General features: G+C 43.0%; 1 protein-coding gene across 1 annotated transcript; it reads right to left on the reverse strand.

The window, feature by feature from the left end:
- Positions 1-672: 672 nt before the first annotated feature.
- LOC139399619 (sorting nexin-17-like) lies at positions 673-15,528 on the reverse strand. Its single transcript, XM_071144968.1, has 8 exons — positions 15,445-15,528; positions 14,225-14,317; positions 5,534-5,737; positions 2,685-2,825; positions 2,491-2,568; positions 2,328-2,402; positions 2,141-2,182; positions 673-1,953 (listed from the first exon to the last, which is right to left on the reverse strand). The coding sequence occupies exons 1-8, from the start codon at positions 15,481-15,483 to the stop codon at positions 1,834-1,836; spliced, it is 792 nt and encodes a 263-aa protein (XP_071001069.1). The 5' UTR covers positions 15,484-15,528; the 3' UTR covers positions 673-1,833.
- Positions 15,529-17,865: the final 2,337 nt, after the last annotated feature.

The following is a 17,865-nucleotide window of genomic DNA, read 5'->3' on the forward strand; positions in this document are numbered from 1 at the left end:
ACGCTCTATGGTAGAATGAAGGAATGTCAGGACGCTCTATGGTAGAATGAAGGAATGTCAGGACTCTCTGTGGTAGAATGTAGGCATGTCAGGACTATGGTAGAATGAAGGAATGTCAGGACTCTCTATGGTAGAATGAAGGAATGTCAGGACTCTCTATGGTAGAATGAAGGAATGTCAGGACTCTCTGTGGTAGAATGTAGGCATGTCAGGACTATGGTAGAATGAAGGAATGTCAGGACTCTCTATGGTAGAATGAAGGAATGTCAGGACGCTCTATGGTAGAATGAAGGAATGTCAGGACGCTCTATGGTAGAATGAAGGAATGTCAGGACTCTCTATGGTAGAATGAAGGAATGTCAGGACGCTCTATGGTAGAATGAAGGAATGTCAGGACGCTCTATGGTAGAATGAAGGTATGTCAGGACTCTCTATGGTAGAATGTAGGCATGTCAGGACTATGGTAGAATGAAGGAATGTCAGGACGCTCTATGGTAGAATGTAGGCATGTCAGGACGCTCTATGGTAGAATGTAGGCATGTCAGGACTATGGTAGAATGAAGGAATGTCAGGACCCTCTATAGTAGAATGAAGGAATGTCAGGACACTCTATGGTAGAATGAAGGAATGTCAGGACACTATGGTAGAATGAAGGAATGTCAGGACACTATGGTAGAATGAAGGAATGTCAGGACGCTCTATGGTAGAATGAAGGAATGTCAGGATGCTCTATGGTAGAATGAAGGAATGTCAGGATGCTCTATGGTAGAAAGTCATATATGAAGACCAGGGGTTGGAACTGGTTCAGGGAACAGAACAGAAAAATAACTACATTTTCTGAGGAACAGAACCAGAACCGAGAATGGAAGTGATCAATACTGTTCCGGAACAGAACCGTTCTTCTAAAAGCATGGGAACTGGTTGATAACGCTCTTTTACATTCTGGGTATTTTTCAGTCCCACAAAAACAAATAAAACGCAACAAAGCACCAATGCAAAGCCCTCACTTTATCACTCAGGAAGTAATTCCAGTGTCTGTCTGTGCCTGCCAGCTGAAAACCTTTGCCAGTGTGTTTGTAGGCTACCTGCCCCTCCCTCTCAAGCATAGTCTACTGTAGCTACTGATGTTACAAGCATGGATTTCTGGAATTTACTATGATCCCTGTCCAGCATTCATTTCTATGACTGTCAGCTAGCTGGACAGAGTGAAGAGACTATAGATGACTGTCAGCTAGCTGGACAGAGTGAAGAGACTATAGATGACTGTCAGCTAGCTGGACAGAGTGAAGAGACTATAGATGGCTGTCAGCTAGCTGGACAGATTGAAGAGACTATAGATGGCTGTCAGCTAGCTGGACAGATTGAAGAGACTATAAATGACTCATCATCAAGCTGGACAGAGTGAAGAGACTATAAATGACTTATCAAGCTGGACAGAGTGAAGAGACTATAGACGTAGGTCCATTATCACTGATACACAGCTTCCACTTGGTTTTAGTCATTTCAACGTCAATTGAGTGTTTCACAGCATGACCCCCGTGGATTAGACTTCAGACTGTAATTTTAGTTCTATTTGTTCTTGATATTTTATTAAGTTGAATACGGGGGATAGGATTGTAAAACAGGAGGGCAGTGGGTAGTCAGTCATTCTGTACCTGAAACACATAAGATAGATGGCAGTCTTTGTGAAGCTGATAAGACAAGACTGATCTTAAGGCAGGCAGCAGACTCCCAGGAAGGGCTACAATATTACAGAATCAGACAATCCGCTCGGCTCAGCTTGGAATCTTTGCAGATTGCGTTCGACAGGTGGAGGTGGGGAAGGGGTGAATATTACAGGTCATCATCCCCGATCCCCTCGAAGGCATAGTTGCCATGGAAATCGTTGCCGCTGATGTCATTGGCTGAGTTGGAGGCACTGATCCCTCTGAGAGACACAGAGCTCAGCTTAGTCTGAGAGAGAGAGAGAAACAGAGACATCGTGTTAGAGTAACAGTCACTTACACATTTCAATATCGACCCCCAGCCACCTAAAACAGAGACTCAACCATAGAGATCAAATTATTTACTGTTAATTGTGATTCTCTGTGTAATTCTGTGGACTTGACATTTGGGAGATCAAAGCAGAAACATTACTCACTGAGAGTTTGACAATCTGGTCTCGGTTTGGGTCAGGAGAGTCCTGCAGGGGAGAGGAAGGTCACAAATAAGGTGAAACATCAAGTAGAAGATCTTTCCATTAAAAAAAAACAGCTAAACGTGTTCTCTCCGGGGGTGTACGGTAATCAGTGGCATATATCATAGACCTGTGCAGTCCCCGTTCTCACCAGTAGAGGGGGGGATTTCACAGCTTGCTGACTTTCAGACCGATGCAGGGGGCCATTGTGACGTTTCCTTAGCATCTGAACAAGACATAATGAATACAGGAAGTCAGAACACGGCAGACAAGTTAAGGTGGATCTGTCCCATCACCAAAGACCAAACACGCACCTTCTTGATGCTTCCTCCTGACTTCTTCACCATCAGCTCATCAACCATCGACTGAAGACAGATGCTCATCATGATTGCCTGAAAACACACACACACACACCAACTCTAGATATTTCATTCATTAGCGCAGAGGTTAAACTCCTATCTCTTGGGTGACTCCATATTGACCTGACCTCTAAACCCTAACCTCTGACCTGTGGGCTGGTGATGGTGACCCACTGGAGACGATCTTTGCTCATCAGATACTCGAAGGCCAGCTCCAACTTCACCTCACACTTGGCTGAGGAGCAGGGGCCCGGGGTTGGGGAGGAGGAGCCGTTCACTACCGGGACCTGCTGCGGTTGGGAAAGGAGACAGGGTCACTATGGTTGGACACCACCACCATTATCGTCATCATCATCCCAACTCAAGCAGTCTGTGCAGCTAATGAATGCCTACACTACAGAGAATGTAATGTTAGCTAAAGGACAGAGGGTGTAGCTTCCCTGATTGAAGGTACAATCAGATGCTGTGAGCATAGGACTCGGGTCAAAAGTGCACTACTACATAGGACTCGGGACTCGCCTCCCATAGGACTCGGTGCTCGCCTCCCATAGGACTCGGTGCTCGCCTCCCATAGGACTCGGTGCTCGCCTCCCATAGGACTCGGTGCTCGCCTCCCATAGGACTCGGTGCTCGCCTCCCATAGGACTCGGTGCTCGCCTCCCATAGGACTCGGTGCTCGCCTCCCATAGGACTCGGTGCTCGCCTCCCATAGGACTCGGTGCTCGCCTCCCATAGGACTCGCCTCCCATAGGACTCGGGACTCGCCTCCCATAGGACTCGGGACTCGCCTCCCATAGGACTCGGGACTCGCCTCCCATAGGACTCGGGACTCGCCTCCCATAGGACTCGGGACTCGCCTCCCATAGGACTCGGGACTCGCCTCCCATAGGACTCGGGACTCGTCTCCCATAGGACTCGGGACTCGTCTCCCATAGGACTCGGGACTCGTCTCCCATAGGACTCGGGACTCGTCTCCCATAGGACTCGGGACTCGTCTCCCATAGGACTCGGGACTCGTCTCCCATTAGTGTACAGTCTTTACTTAAGGGCTCTGCAGTGGGTCGTTTGGGACAGATATACACCGTCTCGTCATCATAGTGCTAGCTCACTAGTCCTACTGTTTATAGGAGTCTCCTTCTGGAAAAACAGTCTGTTTCCACTTCATCCTCAAGCCCCCTGGGTAATGAGATGGAACAAGAGATTCTATTCTAAGTTGAGATGTGTTTTTCAGATGCTTCTCCTAGTGATGTACAGCTGATGCATTAGGATGTTTGGAAATAGTTTGATTGTAGAGGAACACTCATTAAATATGACTAGGATCCCTGAGGGGGAGTTTAGTAGAACCGTTAACTACTGGTCCGTGTAGTGGGGGGGTGGGATAGAACTAGAACTCCTTGCTGTCCCCAGTCCACCTGACTGTGCTGCTGCTCCAGTTTAAACTGTTCTGCCTTATTATTATTCGACCATTCTGGTCATTTATGAACATTTGAACATCTTGGCCATGTTCTGTTATAATCTCCACCCTGCACAGCCAGAAGAGGACTGGCCACCCCACATAGCCTGGTTCCTCTCTAGGTTTCTTCCTAGGTTTTGGCCTTTCTAGGGAGTTTTTCCTAGCCACCGTGCTTCTACACCTGCATTGCTTGCTGTTTGGGGTTTTAGGCTGGGTTTCTGTACAGCACTTTGAGATATCAGCTGATGTACGAAGGGCTATATAAATACATTTGGTTTGATTTGATTCGATTTGAACTAAACCATGTTCCCTGTTACCAACTGGATGCCATTCAGCCACAAGAGCATTAGTGAGGCCGGGCACTGTTGTTGGACGATTAGGCCTGGCTCGTAGTAGGCGTTCCAATTCATCCCAAAGGTGTTCGATGGGGTTGAGGTCAGGGCAGTCAAGTTCTTCCATACCGATCTCAACAAACTATTTCTGTATGGACCTTGCTTTGTGCACAGGGGCATTGTCATGCTGAAACAGGAAAGGGCCTTCCCCGAACTGTTGCCACAAAGTTGGAAGCACAGAATCATCTAGAATGTCATTGTATGCTGTAGCATTAAGATTTCCCTTCACTGGAACTAAGGGGCCCAAACCAATGAAACAGCCCCAGACCATTATTCCTCCTCCACCAAACTTTACAGTTGGCACTATGCATTGGGCCAGGTAGCGTTCTCCTGGCATCCGCCAAACCCAGATTTGTCCGTCGGACTGCCACATGGTGAAAAGCGTGATTCATCACTCCATCACTATTTACACCACTTCAAGATGTTAAGCTTGTGTACGGCTGTTCGGCCATGGAAACCCATGGATCTAACAATGAGCAGTTTGGAACCTTATAGAGGTCTTTATAGAGGTTAGAGAGGTCTTTATAGAGGTCTTTATAGAGGTGCTTTATAGAGGTTATAGAGCTGCTTTATAGAGGTTATAGAGCTGCTTTATAGAGGTTATAGAGCTGCTTTATAGAGGTTATAGAGGTGCTTTATAGAGGTGCTTTATAGAGGTTATAGAGGTCTTTATAGAGGTTAGAGAGGTGCTTTATAGAGGTTATAGAGGTACTTTATAGAGGTGTGTGAAGACAGTTAAACTGTAGTCAGGCAATGACCTGTCTTTCGTCCTACATTGGCACTGTACATGTCCCTTCCTGCACCATATGCCTTAGAATGAGCATACAGCTGTCTGGCTGGGTGATAAAGGGGCTTTGTGGGGTTGTGTGTAAGTGGTCAGTTTACCCAGAGGAGAGGAATAGAAGCATGTGTGTGGCACACTACGGGGGGGGAGACAAATAGGAGAACCACACTTGTGTTAATGAGAGGGAGGGGAAAGGGGGAGGTGAGAGGTCACGCTAACACCAATTCGGTCATAATTTGGATGGATTCCAAAACGAATTATGAAATTGGTTCCCCTCCCCTGAACAACTTCCCTCTACTCCAAATTCAGCATTCAGAGGACACTTAAAATAGAGAGTAGAGTAACGTAATTTGGGGGAGGGTTACTTACAGACGAAGTGACCCTCCAGCACCTCATGCGCGTGACCTTGAAGCTCCCCTCCTTCATCTGTTCATTGGGCAGCTTGACCTGGAAGTTAAGCTCGTTGTTGCCTGCAGAGACGATCACGTGACAGCCCTTCTCCGGGAAGTCTGTCACGCACGGGTCAAACTTGATGTAGCCAAAGTACTTCAGCGTCTGACCGAGCCTAATGAACTGGAGAAACAGACAGAAATCAAAGCCTAATGAACTGGAGAAACAGACAGAAATCTTAGCCTAATGAACTGGAGAAACAGGCAGACATCTTAGCCTAATGAACTGGAGAAACAGGCAGACATCTTAGCCTAATGAACTGGAGAAACAGGCAGACATCTTAGCCTAATGAACTGGAGAAACAGGCAGACATCTTAGCCTAATGAACTGGAGAAACAGGCAGACATCCTAGCCTAATGAACTGGAGAAACAGACAGAAATCATAGCCTAATGAACTGGAGAAACAGGCAGACATCTTAGCCTAATGAACTGGAGAAACAGGCAGACATCTTAGCCTAATGAACTGGAGAAACAGGCAGAAATCTTAGCCTAATGAACTGGAGAAACAGGCAGAAATCTTAGCCTAATGAACTGGAGAAACAGGGAGAAATCATAGCCTAATGAACTGAAGAAACAGACATACATCCTAACCTAATGAACTGGAGAAACAGGCAGACATCTTAGCCTAATGAACTGGAGAGACAGGCAGGAAGACATGAACTAGCAGAATGAACTGGAGAGACAGGCAGGAAGACATTGGCTATACCACTGGCCACAACCTTCTACAATAGCTTCATTTTTAATCCAAAATGTCTTCCTAACGGGAGTATTGGAGATAAAATCGGTTAACTACTAAATTGTGCGACTACCTACAAAGTTACTATGTAGTTGATTGGAAGCCATTGCTCCACTTTATAACTAATACACAGGAGATTTTGCCTCCAACCAATTCAACTTTTTCTTCTATAATACTGTCACTCTGCACCAGCTTGGTAGAAGAAGAATAGGGATATAGTTCTAGGAGACAGCCTTGGTAGAAGAAGAAGAGGGATATAGTTCTAGGAGACAGCCTTGGTAGAAGAAGAAGAAGAGGGATATAGTTCTAGGAGACAGCCTTGGTAGAAGAAGAAGAGGGATATAGTTATAGGAGACAGCCTTGGTAGAAGAAGAAGAAGAGGGATATAGTTCTAGGAGACAGTCTTGGTAGAAGAAGAAGAGGGATATAGTTCTAGGAGACAGCCTTGGTACAAGAAGAAGAGGGAAATAGTTCTAGGAGACAGCCTTGGTAGAAGAAGAAGAGGGATATAGTTCTAGGAGACAGCCTTGGTAGAAGAAGAAGAGGGATATAGTTCTAGGAGACAGCCTTGGTAGAAGAAGAACAGGGATATAGTTCTAGGAGACAGTCTTGGTAGAAGAAGAAGAGGGATATAGTTCTAGGAGACAGTCTTGGTAGAAGAAGAAGAGGGATATAGTTCTAGGAGACAGTCTTGGTAGAAAAAGAAGAAGAGGGATATAGTTCTAGGAGACAGTCTTGGTAGAAGAAGAAGAGGGATATAGTTCTAGGAGACAGCCTTGGTAGAAGAAGAAGAGGGATATAGTTCTAGGAGACAGCCTTGGTAGAAGAAGAAGAAGAGGGATATAGTTCTAGGAGACAGCCTTGGTAGAAGAAGAAGAAGAGGGATAAAGTTCTAGGAGACAGTCTTGGTAGAAGAAGAAGAGGGATATAGTTCTAGGAGACAGCCTTGGAAGAAGAAGAAGAGGGATATAGTTCTAGGAGACAGCCTTGGTAGAAGAAGAAGAGGGATATAGTTCTAGGAGACAGCCTTGGTAGAAGAAGAAGAGGGACATAGTTCTAGGAGACAGCCTTGGAAGAAGAAGAAGAGGGATATAGTTCTAGGAGACAGCCTTGGTAGAAGAAGAAGAGGGATAAAGTTCTAGGAGACAGTCTTGGTAGAAGAAGAAGAGGGATATAGTTCTAGGAGACAGCCTTGGAAGAAGAAGAAGAAGGATATAGTTCTAGGAGACAGCCTTGGTAGAAGAAGAAGAGGGATATAGTTCTAGGAGACAGCCTTGGTAGAAGAAGAAGAGGGATATAGTTCTAGGAGACAGCCTTGGTAGAAGAAGAAGAGGGATATAGTTCTAGGAGACAGTCTTGGTAGAAGAAGAAGAAGAGGGATAAAGTTCTAGGAGACAGCCTTGGTAGAAGAAGAAGAGGGATATAGTTCTAGGAGACAGCCTTGGTAGAAGAAGAAGAAGAGGGATATAGTTCTAGGAGACAGCCTTGGTAGAAGAAGGAGAAGAGGGATATAGTTCTAGGAGACAGCCTTGGTAGAAGAAGAAGAAGAAGGATACAGTTCTAGGAGACAGCCTTGGTAGAAGAAGAAGAAGAGGGATATAGTTCTAGGAGACAGTCTTGGTAGAAAAAGAAGAAGAGGGATATAGTTCTAGGAGACAGTCTTGGTAGAAGAAGAAGAGGGATAAAGTTCTAGGAGACAGTCTTGGTAGAAGAAGAAGAAGAGGGATATAGTTCTAGGAGACAGCCTTGGTAGAAGAAGAAGAGGGATATAGTTCTAGGAGACAGTCTTGGTAGAAAAAGAAGAAGAGGGATATAGTTCTAGGAGACAGTCTTGGTAGAAGAAGAAGAGGGATATAGTTCTAGGAGACAGCCTTGGTAGAAGAAGAAGAGGGATATAGTTCTAGGAGACAGTCTTGGTAGAAGAAGAAGAAGAGGGATATAGTTCTAGGAGACAGTCTTGGTAGAAAAAGAAGAAGAGGGATATAGTTCTAGGAGACAGTCTTGGTAGAAGAAGAAGAAGAGGGATATAGTTCTAGGAGACAGTCTTGGTAGAAAAAGAAGAAGAGGGATATAGTTCTAGGAGACAGTCTTGGTAGAAGAAGAAAAAGAGGGATATAGTTCTAGGAGACAGTCTTGGTAGAATAAGAAGAAGAGGGATAAAGTTCTAGGAGACAGTCTTGGTAGAAGAAGAGGGATAAAGTTCTAGGAGACAGTCTTGGTAGAAGAAGAAGAAGAGGGATATAGTTCTAGGAGACAGCCTTGGTAGAAAAAGGAGAAGAGGGATATAGTTCTAGGAGACAGCCTTGGTAGAAGAAGAAGAAGAGGGATATAGTTCTAGGAGACAGTCTTGGTAGAAGAAGAAGAGGGATATAGTTCTAGGAGACAGCCTTGGTACAAGAAGAAGAAGAGGGATATAGTTCTAGGAGACAGCCTTGGTAGAAGAAGAAGAAGAGGGATATAGTTCTAGGAGACAGCCTTGGTAGAAGAAGAAGAAGAGGGATATAGTTCTAGGAGACAGCCTTGGTAGAAGAAGAAGAGGGATACAGTTCTAGGAGACAGTCTTGGTAGAAGAAGAAGAAGAGGGATATAGTTCTAGGAGACAGTCTTGGTAGAAGAAGAAGAGGGATATAGTTCTAGGAGACAGTCTTGGTAGAAGAAGAGGGATATAGTTCTAGGAGACAGCCTTGGTAGAAGAAGAAGAAGAGGGATAAAGTTCTAGGAGACAGTCTTGGTAGAAGAAGAAGAGGGATACAGTTCTAGGAGACAGTCTTGGTAGAAGAAGAAGAGGGATATAGTTCTAGGAGACAGTCTTGGTAGAAGAAGAAGAGGGATAAAGTTCTAGGAGACAGTCTTGGTAGAAGAAGAAGAGGGATATAGTTCTAGGAGACAGCCTTGGTAGAAGAAGAAGAGGGATATAGTTCTAGGAGACAGCCTTGGTAGAAGAAGAAGAAGAGGGATATAGTTATAGGAGACAGCCTTGGTAGAAGAAGAAGAAGAAGGATACAGTTCTAGGAGACAGCCTTGGTAGAAGAAGGAGAAGAGGGATATAGTTCTAGGAGACAGCCTTGGTAGAAGAAGGAGAAGAGGGATATAGTTCTAGGAGACAGCCTTGGTAGAAGAAGGAGAAGAGGGATATAGTTCTAGGAGACAGCCTTGGTAGAAAAAGAAGAAGAGGGATATAGTTCTAGGAGACAGTCTTGGTAGAAGAAGAAGAGGGATATAGTTCTAGGAGACAGTCTTGGTAGAAGAAGAAGAGGGATATAGTTCTAGGAGACAGCCTTGGTAGAAGAAGAAGAAGAGGGATATAGTTCTAGGAGACAGCCTTGGTAGAAGAAGAAGAAGAGGGATATAGTTATAGGAGACAGCCTTGGTAGAAGAAGAAGAGGGATATAGTTCTAGGAGACAGCCTTGGTAGAAGAAGGAGAAGAGGGATATAGTTCTAGGAGACAGCCTTGGTAGAAAAAGAAGAAGAGGGATATAGTTCTAGGAGACAGTCTTGGTAGAAGAAGAAGAGGGATATAGTTCTAGGAGACAGTCTTGGTAGAAGAAGAAGATGGATATAGTTCTAGGAGACAGCCTTGGTAGAAGAAGAAGAGGGATATAGTTCTAGGAGACAGCCTTGGTAGAAGAAGAAGAGGGATATAGTTCTAGGAGACAGCCTTGGTAGAAGAAGAAGAGGGATATAGTTCTAGGAGACAGTCTTGGTAGAAAAAGAAGAAGAGGGATATAGTTCTAGGAGACAGCCTTGGTAGAAGAAGAAGAGGGATATAGTTCTAGGAGACAGTCTTGGTAGAAGAAGAAGAAGAGGGATATAGTTCTAGGAGACAGTCTTGGTAGAAAAAGAAGAAGAGGGATATAGTTCTAGGAGACAGTCTTGGTAGAAGAAGAAGAAGAGGGATATAGTTCTAGGAGACAGTCTTGGTAGAAAAAGAAGAAGAGGGATATAGTTCTAGGAGACAGTCTTGGTAGAAGAAGAAGAAGAGGGATATAGTTCTAGGAGACAGTCTTGGTAGAATAAGAAGAAGAGGGATAAAGTTCTAGGAGACAGTCTTGGTAGAAGAAGAGGGATAAAGTTCTAGGAGACAGTCTTGGTAGAAGAAGAAGAAGAGGGATATAGTTCTAGGAGACAGCCTTGGTAGAAAAAGGAGAAGAGGGATATAGTTCTAGGAGACAGCCTTGGTAGAAGAAGAAGAAGAGGGATATAGTTCTAGGAGACAGTCTTGGTAGAAGAAGAAGAAGAGGGATATAGTTCTAGGAGACAGTCTTGGTAGAAGAAGAAGAGGGATATAGTTCTAGGAGACAGTCTTGGTAGAAGAAGAAGAGGGATACAGTTCTAGGAGACAGTCTTGGTAGAAGAAGAAGAGGGATATAGTTCTAGGAGACAGTCTTGGTAGAAGAAGAAGAGGGATAAAGTTCTAGGAGACAGTCTTGGTAGAAGAAGAAGAGGGATATAGTTCTAGGAGACAGCCTTGGTAGAAGAAGAAGAGGGATATAGTTCTAGGAGACAGCCTTGGTAGAAGAAGAAGAAGAGGGATATAGTTATAGGAGACAGCCTTGGTAGAAGAAGAAGAAGAAGGATACAGTTCTAGGAGACAGCCTTGGTAGAAGAAGGAGAAGAGGGATATAGTTCTAGGAGACAGCCTTGGTAGAAGAAGGAGAAGAGGGATATAGTTCTAGGAGACAGCCTTGGTAGAAGAAGGAGAAGAGGGATATAGTTCTAGGAGACAGCCTTGGTAGAAAAAGAAGAAGAGGGATATAGTTCTAGGAGACAGTCTTGGTAGAAGAAGAAGAGGGATATAGTTCTAGGAGACAGTCTTGGTAGAAGAAGAAGAGGGATATAGTTCTAGGAGACAGCCTTGGTAGAAGAAGAAGAAGAGGGATATAGTTCTAGGAGACAGCCTTGGTAGAAGAAGAAGAAGAGGGATATAGTTATAGGAGACAGCCTTGGTAGAAGAAGAAGAGGGATATAGTTCTAGGAGACAGCCTTGGTAGAAGAAGGAGAAGAGGGATATAGTTCTAGGAGACAGCCTTGGTAGAAAAAGAAGAAGAGGGATATAGTTCTAGGAGACAGTCTTGGTAGAAGAAGAAGAGGGATATAGTTCTAGGAGACAGTCTTGGTAGAAGAAGAAGATGGATATAGTTCTAGGAGACAGCCTTGGTAGAAGAAGAAGAGGGATATAGTTCTAGGAGACAGCCTTGGTAGAAGAAGAAGAGGGATATAGTTCTAGGAGACAGCCTTGGTAGAAGAAGAAGAGGGATATAGTTCTAGGAGACAGTCTTGGTAGAAAAAGAAGAAGAGGGATATAGTTCTAGGAGACAGCCTTGGTAGAAGAAGAAGAGGGATATAGTTCTAGGAGACAGTCTTGGTAGAAGAAGAAGAAGAGGGATATAGTTCTAGGAGACAGTCTTGGTAGAAAAAGAAGAAGAGGGATATAGTTCTAGGAGACAGTCTTGGTAGAATAAGAAGAAGAGGGATAAAGTTCTAGGAGACAGTCTTGGTAGAAGAAGAGGGATAAAGTTCTAGGAGACAGTCTTGGTAGAAGAAGAAGAAGAGGGATATAGTTCTAGGAGACAGCCTTGGTAGAAAAAGGAGAAGAGGGATATAGTTCTAGGAGACAGCCTTGGTAGAAGAAGAAGAAGAGGGATATAGTTCTAGGAGACAGTCTTGGTAGAAGAAGAAGAAGAGGGATATAGTTCTAGGAGACAGCCTTGGTAGAAGAAGAAGAAGAGGGATAAAGTTCTAGGAGACAGTCTTGGTAGAAGAAGAAGAGGGATATAGTTCTAGGAGACAGCCTTGGTACAAGAAGAAGAAGAGGGATATAGTTCTAGGAGACAGCCTTGGTAGAAGAAGAAGAAGAGGGATATAGTTCTAGGAGACAGCCTTGGTAGAAGAAGAAGAAGAGGGATATAGTTATAGGAGACAGCCTTGGTAGAAGAAGAAGAGGGATACAGTTCTAGGAGACAGTCTTGGTAGAAGAAGAAGAAGAGGGATATAGTTCTAGGAGACAGTCTTGGTAGAAGAAGAAGAGGGATATAGTTCTAGGAGACAGCCTTGGTAGAAGAAGAAGAAGAGGGATAAAGTTCTAGGAGACAGTCTTGGTAGAAGAAGAAGAGGGATACAGTTCTAGGAGACAGTCTTGGTAGAAGAAGAAGAGGGATATAGTTCTAGGAGACAGTCTTGGTAGAAGAAGAAGAGGGATAAAGTTCTAGGAGACAGTCTTGGTAGAAGAAGAAGAGGGATATAGTTCTAGGAGACAGCCTTGGTAGAAGAAGAAGAGGGATATAGTTATAGGAGACAGCCTTGGTAGAAGAAGAAGAAGAAGGATACAGTTCTAGGAGACAGCCTTGGTAGAAGAAGGAGAAGAGGGATATAGTTCTAGGAGACAGCCTTGGTAGAAGAAGGAGAAGAGGGATATAGTTCTAGGAGACAGCCTTGGTAGAAGAAGGAGAAGAGGGATATAGTTCTAGGAGACAGCCTTGGTAGAAAAAGAAGAAGAGGGATATAGTTCTAGGAGACAGTCTTGGTAGAAGAAGAAGAGGGATATAGTTCTAGGAGACAGTCTTGGTAGAAGAAGAAGAGGGATATAGTTCTAGGAGACAGCCTTGGTAGAAGAAGAAGAAGAGGGATATAGTTCTAGGAGACAGCCTTGGTAGAAGAAGAAGAGGGATATAGTTCTAGGAGACAGCCTTGGTAGAAGAAGGAGAAGAGGGATATAGTTCTAGGAGACAGCCTTGGTAGAAAAAGAAGAAGAGGGATATAGTTCTAGGAGACAGTCTTGGTAGAAGAAGAAGAGGGATATAGTTCTAGGAGACAGTCTTGGTAGAAGAAGAAGAGGGATATAGTTCTAGGAGACAGCCTTGGTAGAAGAAGGAGAAGAGGGATATAGTTCTAGGAGACAGTCTTGGTAGAAGAAGAAGAAGAGGGATATAGTTCTAGGAGACAGTCTTGGTAGAATAAGAAGAAGAGGGATATAGTTCTAGGAGACAGTCTTGGTAGAAGAAGAAGAGGGATATAGTTCTAGGAGACAGTCTTGGTAGAATAAGAAGAAGAGGGATATAGTTCTAAGAGACAGCCTTGGTAGAAGAAGAAGAAGGATACAGTTCTAGGAGACAGCCTTGGTAGAAGAAGAAGAGGGATATAGTTCTAGGAGACAGCCTTGGTAGAAGAAGAAGAGGGATATAGTTCTAGGAGACAGCCTTGGTAGAAGAAGAAGAGGGATATAGTTCTAGGAGACAGTCTTGGTAGAAGAAGAAGAGGGATATAGTTCTAGGAGACAGTCTTGGTAGAAGAAGAAGAGGGATATAGTTCTAGGAGACAGTCTTGGTAGAAGAAGAAGAGGGATAAAGTTCTAGGAGACAGCCTTGGTAGAAGAAGAAGAAGAGGGATATAGTTCTATGAGACAGCCTTGGTAGAAGAAGAAGAAGAGGGATATAGTTATAGGAGACAGCCTTGGTAGAAGAAGAAGAAGAGGGATATAGTTCTAGGAGACAGCCTTGGTAGAAGAAGAAGAGGGATATAGTTCTAGGAGACAGTCTTGGTAGAAGAAGAAGAGGGATAAAGTTCTAGGAGACAGCCTTGGTAGAAGAAGAAGAAGAGGGATATAGTTCTAGGAGACAGTCTTGGTAGAAGAAGAAGAGGGATATAGTTCTAGGAGACAGTCTTGGTAGAAGAAGAAGAAGAGGGATATAGTTCTAGGAGACAGTCTTGGTAGAAGAAGAAGAGGTATATAGTTCTAGGAGACAGTCTTGGTAGAAGAAGAAGAGGGATATAGTTCTAGGAGACAGCCTTGGTAGAAGAAGAAGAAGGATACAGTTCTAGGAGACAGTCTTGGTAGAAGAAGAGGGATATAGTTCTAGGAGACAGTCTTGCTTACTTCTTTCTTGGATCCTTTCTCCTGCAGTGATTTCAGCTGTCTGTGCTGGTCCTTGTTAACGAGGATCCAGCCTCTATCTATGTCCGACACCGTCTAGGGAGAAGAGAGAGACAAGGATCATCTTTCTGCCCCAAACCCTCCTCATAGAAGCTTCAGATACAACTGTTCCTCAGTTTAAGTCCAAAGTGAACTATTCCACTGTTGAATTAAACACCAAAACACACACATTTGGCAGCTGCATACACACATTTCCAAGTCAATGACACACACATTGCAGACAATGGCAAACAGACAATTCTCTCTTTCCAATAAAATATTGCATCCCATAACATTAGCTAAGCCCCCCACACAGAGCCAAGACAGCAGCCAGATCAGATGAACCATTTCTGAAATGCTTTAGAAACACCCCCATTTTGTTGCTGTATCTGGGTAGGGGGTGTTGCTATAGAAACACCCCCATGTTGCTGCTGTATCTGGGTAGGGGGTGTTGCTTTAGAAACACCCACATGTTGCTGCTGTATCTGGGTAGGGGGTGTTGCTATAGAAACACCCCCGTGTTGCTATAGAAAGACGAGGCTACTTCCCAAATGGAGCCCTATTCCCTACTTAGTGCACTACTTTAGGCCAGAGCCCTATTCCCTATATAGTGCACAACTTTAGACCGGGGCCCTATTCCCTATATAAACAGTAGGGTGCCATTTGGGGCATACCAGTAAGAAAATGGGGCTGGGATGATACTAGTATCACGATACCTGTTAGTATTGTGGGAAGGGAACAAAACACAAAGCAGATTTAACTTCTGTAGTAAAACAGTCTTAATGTTGGAAACGAACATCACTATGTTACCATCCAGAGTCACAAGTCGTTATTTTCATACAGCAGAGCCCTATTCCCTATATAGTACACTACTTTAGACCAGGGCCCTATGGGGAAGGGAAACAACGGAGGTGAAAACGTATTTTCATACAGCAGGTTTGTAAAAGGAACAAAGAGTTGTCTGCTGCGTGTTTTTGCCCTGGAAACAAGATGGCGATACTGGTCTCATCACAGCCCTAAGAGGAGGCAAGTTTCAGGTATACAAGGAGATTAAATCAGAAATCCTAAAACACAAACCTGATCTTTAGACCCACTTGATCATTCAAAATACCCATATACCCCAAATGAAGGGGGAAGAAAAGCCAGCAGACAACCGGTATGACCTCTGACCTGCGACCCCTCACCTGAGCGTATAGTAGATTTAGTCCCACTCGGTTGTCCATTACATCGCTGTCATACGCCGTGTCCCAGTAACTAGAAAAACAACAAGAGGGAGAGAATACTTGAACCACCAGCAGTCAAGAACTTGAAGCCTGAAAATTCAATAAAAAAACACAATTTACAATGGAAGTTAAATTTTAAAAAGCAATCATATTTAATTTCAAGCTTTTAATAAAACGTTAATGTGTTGGGAGGAGGGGCTGTTGTATCTTTGTTGGGTATGAAATGTCATGAAGTCTGATCATCGACACCTGCTGGCTTCGTGCCTGGAATGCAGCCAGCCGGCCTGCTGTTCAATCAGCTAAGTGAGTGTACTGACTAAATGGCTGTGTAGGTAAGAGAGAACACAGCACAACCACAGTGTCTGCTCTGAGTCTTCAATCACAGCATTTATATGGGACGTGTTCCCCTGAATGCTTTGAAAGCTGATTGTTCGGAGAGTTTAAAATTCACATGTAATGCATGTGTGGTGGATGGCCTTGTTCAAATGCATAGAAGCATTGAGTAATATTTTGGGTTCGATTTTGGGATATTCAATAACAAAATGTTGTTGGACATCTTCTTCGGTCAGTTTATGGGAAGGAATCTGACTTAGTGTCCATTAGGAAAAAAAGCATCTTAGAGAAGATATATTCTCATGTTAACCTTATTATCATAGGCTTTTAGGTCCATAAACTGGACTGTTAACATTGCTTACTACGATTGGCTGCAGACAGTAGCCAATGTTCTGTCACTTCCTGAGGAACCTTAGAATGGTTTGTGATGACACGCCTCATTATGACATCATAGAATGCAACTAGGTTCAATACCTTCATTAACTCTAGTTTGTCATTATCGACTGGCTAAGCAATCAAGCAATTTATTTATTTATTTTTAATTAATAATTTAATACTAATAAGTAGCAGGAGTGATCAAGGTATTGCAAAAACAACCACAGGTGCTCTTGGAGGGGAGGTGCTAAGTGGCATAAAAAGGTATTTGTGGCAATATTTTTTCATTTTCAATAGGTTTTATAGTGTATCAGACTCATTCTATATCACTAGGTTTTATAGTGTCTATCAGACTCATTCTATACCACTAGGTTTTATAGTGTATCAGACTCATTCTATATCACTAGGTTTTATAGTGTATCAGACTCATTCTATATCACTAGGTTTTATAGTGTCTATCAGACTCATTCTATACCACTAGGTTTTATAGTGTATCAGACTCATTCTATATCACTAGGTTTTATAGTGTCTATCAGACTCATTCTATATCACTAGGTTTTATAGTGTCTCAGACTCATTCTATATCACTAGGTTTTATAGTCTCAGACTCATTCTATATCACTAGGTTTTATAGTCTATCAGACTCATTCTATATCACTAGGTTTTATAGTGTCTATCAGACTCATTCTATACCACTAGGTTTTATAGCGTTGTGTATCAGACTCATTCTATATCACTAGGTTTTATAGTGTCTATCAGACTCATTCTATATCACTAGGTTTTATAGCGTCTATCAGACTCATTCTATATCACTAGGTTTTATAGTGTCTATCAGACTCATTCTATATCACTAGGTTTTATAGTGTCTATCAGACTCATTCTATATCACTAGGTTTTATAGTGTCTATCAGACTCATTCTATATCACTAGGTTTTATAGTGTCTATCAGACTCATTCTATACCACTAGGTTTTATAGTGTCTATCAGACTCATTCTATATCACTAGGTTTTATAGTGTCTATCAGACTCATTCTATATCACTAGGTTTTATAGTGTCTCAGACTCATTCTATATCACTAGGTTTTATAGTCTATCAGACTCATTCTATATCACTAGGTTTTATAGCGTTGTGTATCAGACTCATTCTATATCACTAGGTTTTATAGTGTCTATCAGACTCATTCTATATCACTAGGTTTTATAGTGTCTATCAGACTCATTCTATATCACTAGGTTTTATAGTCTATCAGACTCATTCTATATCACTAGGTTTTATAGCGTCTATCAGACTCATTCTATATCACTAGGTTTTATAGTGTCTATCAGACTCATTCTATATCACTAGGTTTTATAGTGTATCAGACTCATTCTATATCACTAGGTTTTATAGTGTCTATCAGACTCATTCTATATCACTAGGTTTTATAGCGTCTATCAGACTCATTCTATATCACTAGGTTTTATAGTGTCTATCAGACTCATTCTATATCACTAGGTTTTATAGTGTCTATCAGACTCATTCTATATTACTAGGTTTTATAGCGTTGTGTGTCAGACTCATTCTCTATCACTAGGTTTTATAGTGTCTATCAGACTCATTCTATATCACTAGGTTTTATAGTGTCTATCAGACTCATTCTATATCACTAGGTTTTATAGCGTTGTGTGTCAGAC

The sequence above is a fragment of the Oncorhynchus clarkii genome, unplaced genomic scaffold, assembly GCF_045791955.1.
Source record: "Oncorhynchus clarkii lewisi isolate Uvic-CL-2024 unplaced genomic scaffold, UVic_Ocla_1.0 unplaced_contig_13307_pilon_pilon, whole genome shotgun sequence".
NCBI lineage: Eukaryota > Metazoa > Chordata > Actinopteri > Salmoniformes > Salmonidae > Oncorhynchus > Oncorhynchus clarkii.

Excerpts from the sequence above, each read along its gene's own strand:
- LOC139399619 (XM_071144968.1), bottom strand. The coding sequence starts at position 15,483 with ATGGACAACCGAGTGGGACTAAATCTACTATACGCTCAG. Across the intron at positions 2,403-2,490 it reads CAGGAGGAAGCATCAAGAAG|ATGCTAAGGAAACGTCACAA; the intron begins GTGCGTGTTTGG and ends TGTCTTGTTCAG. Across the intron at positions 2,183-2,327 it reads TGAAATCCCCCCCTCTACTG|GACTCTCCTGACCCAAACCG; the intron begins GTGAGAACGGGG and ends TCTCCCCTGCAG.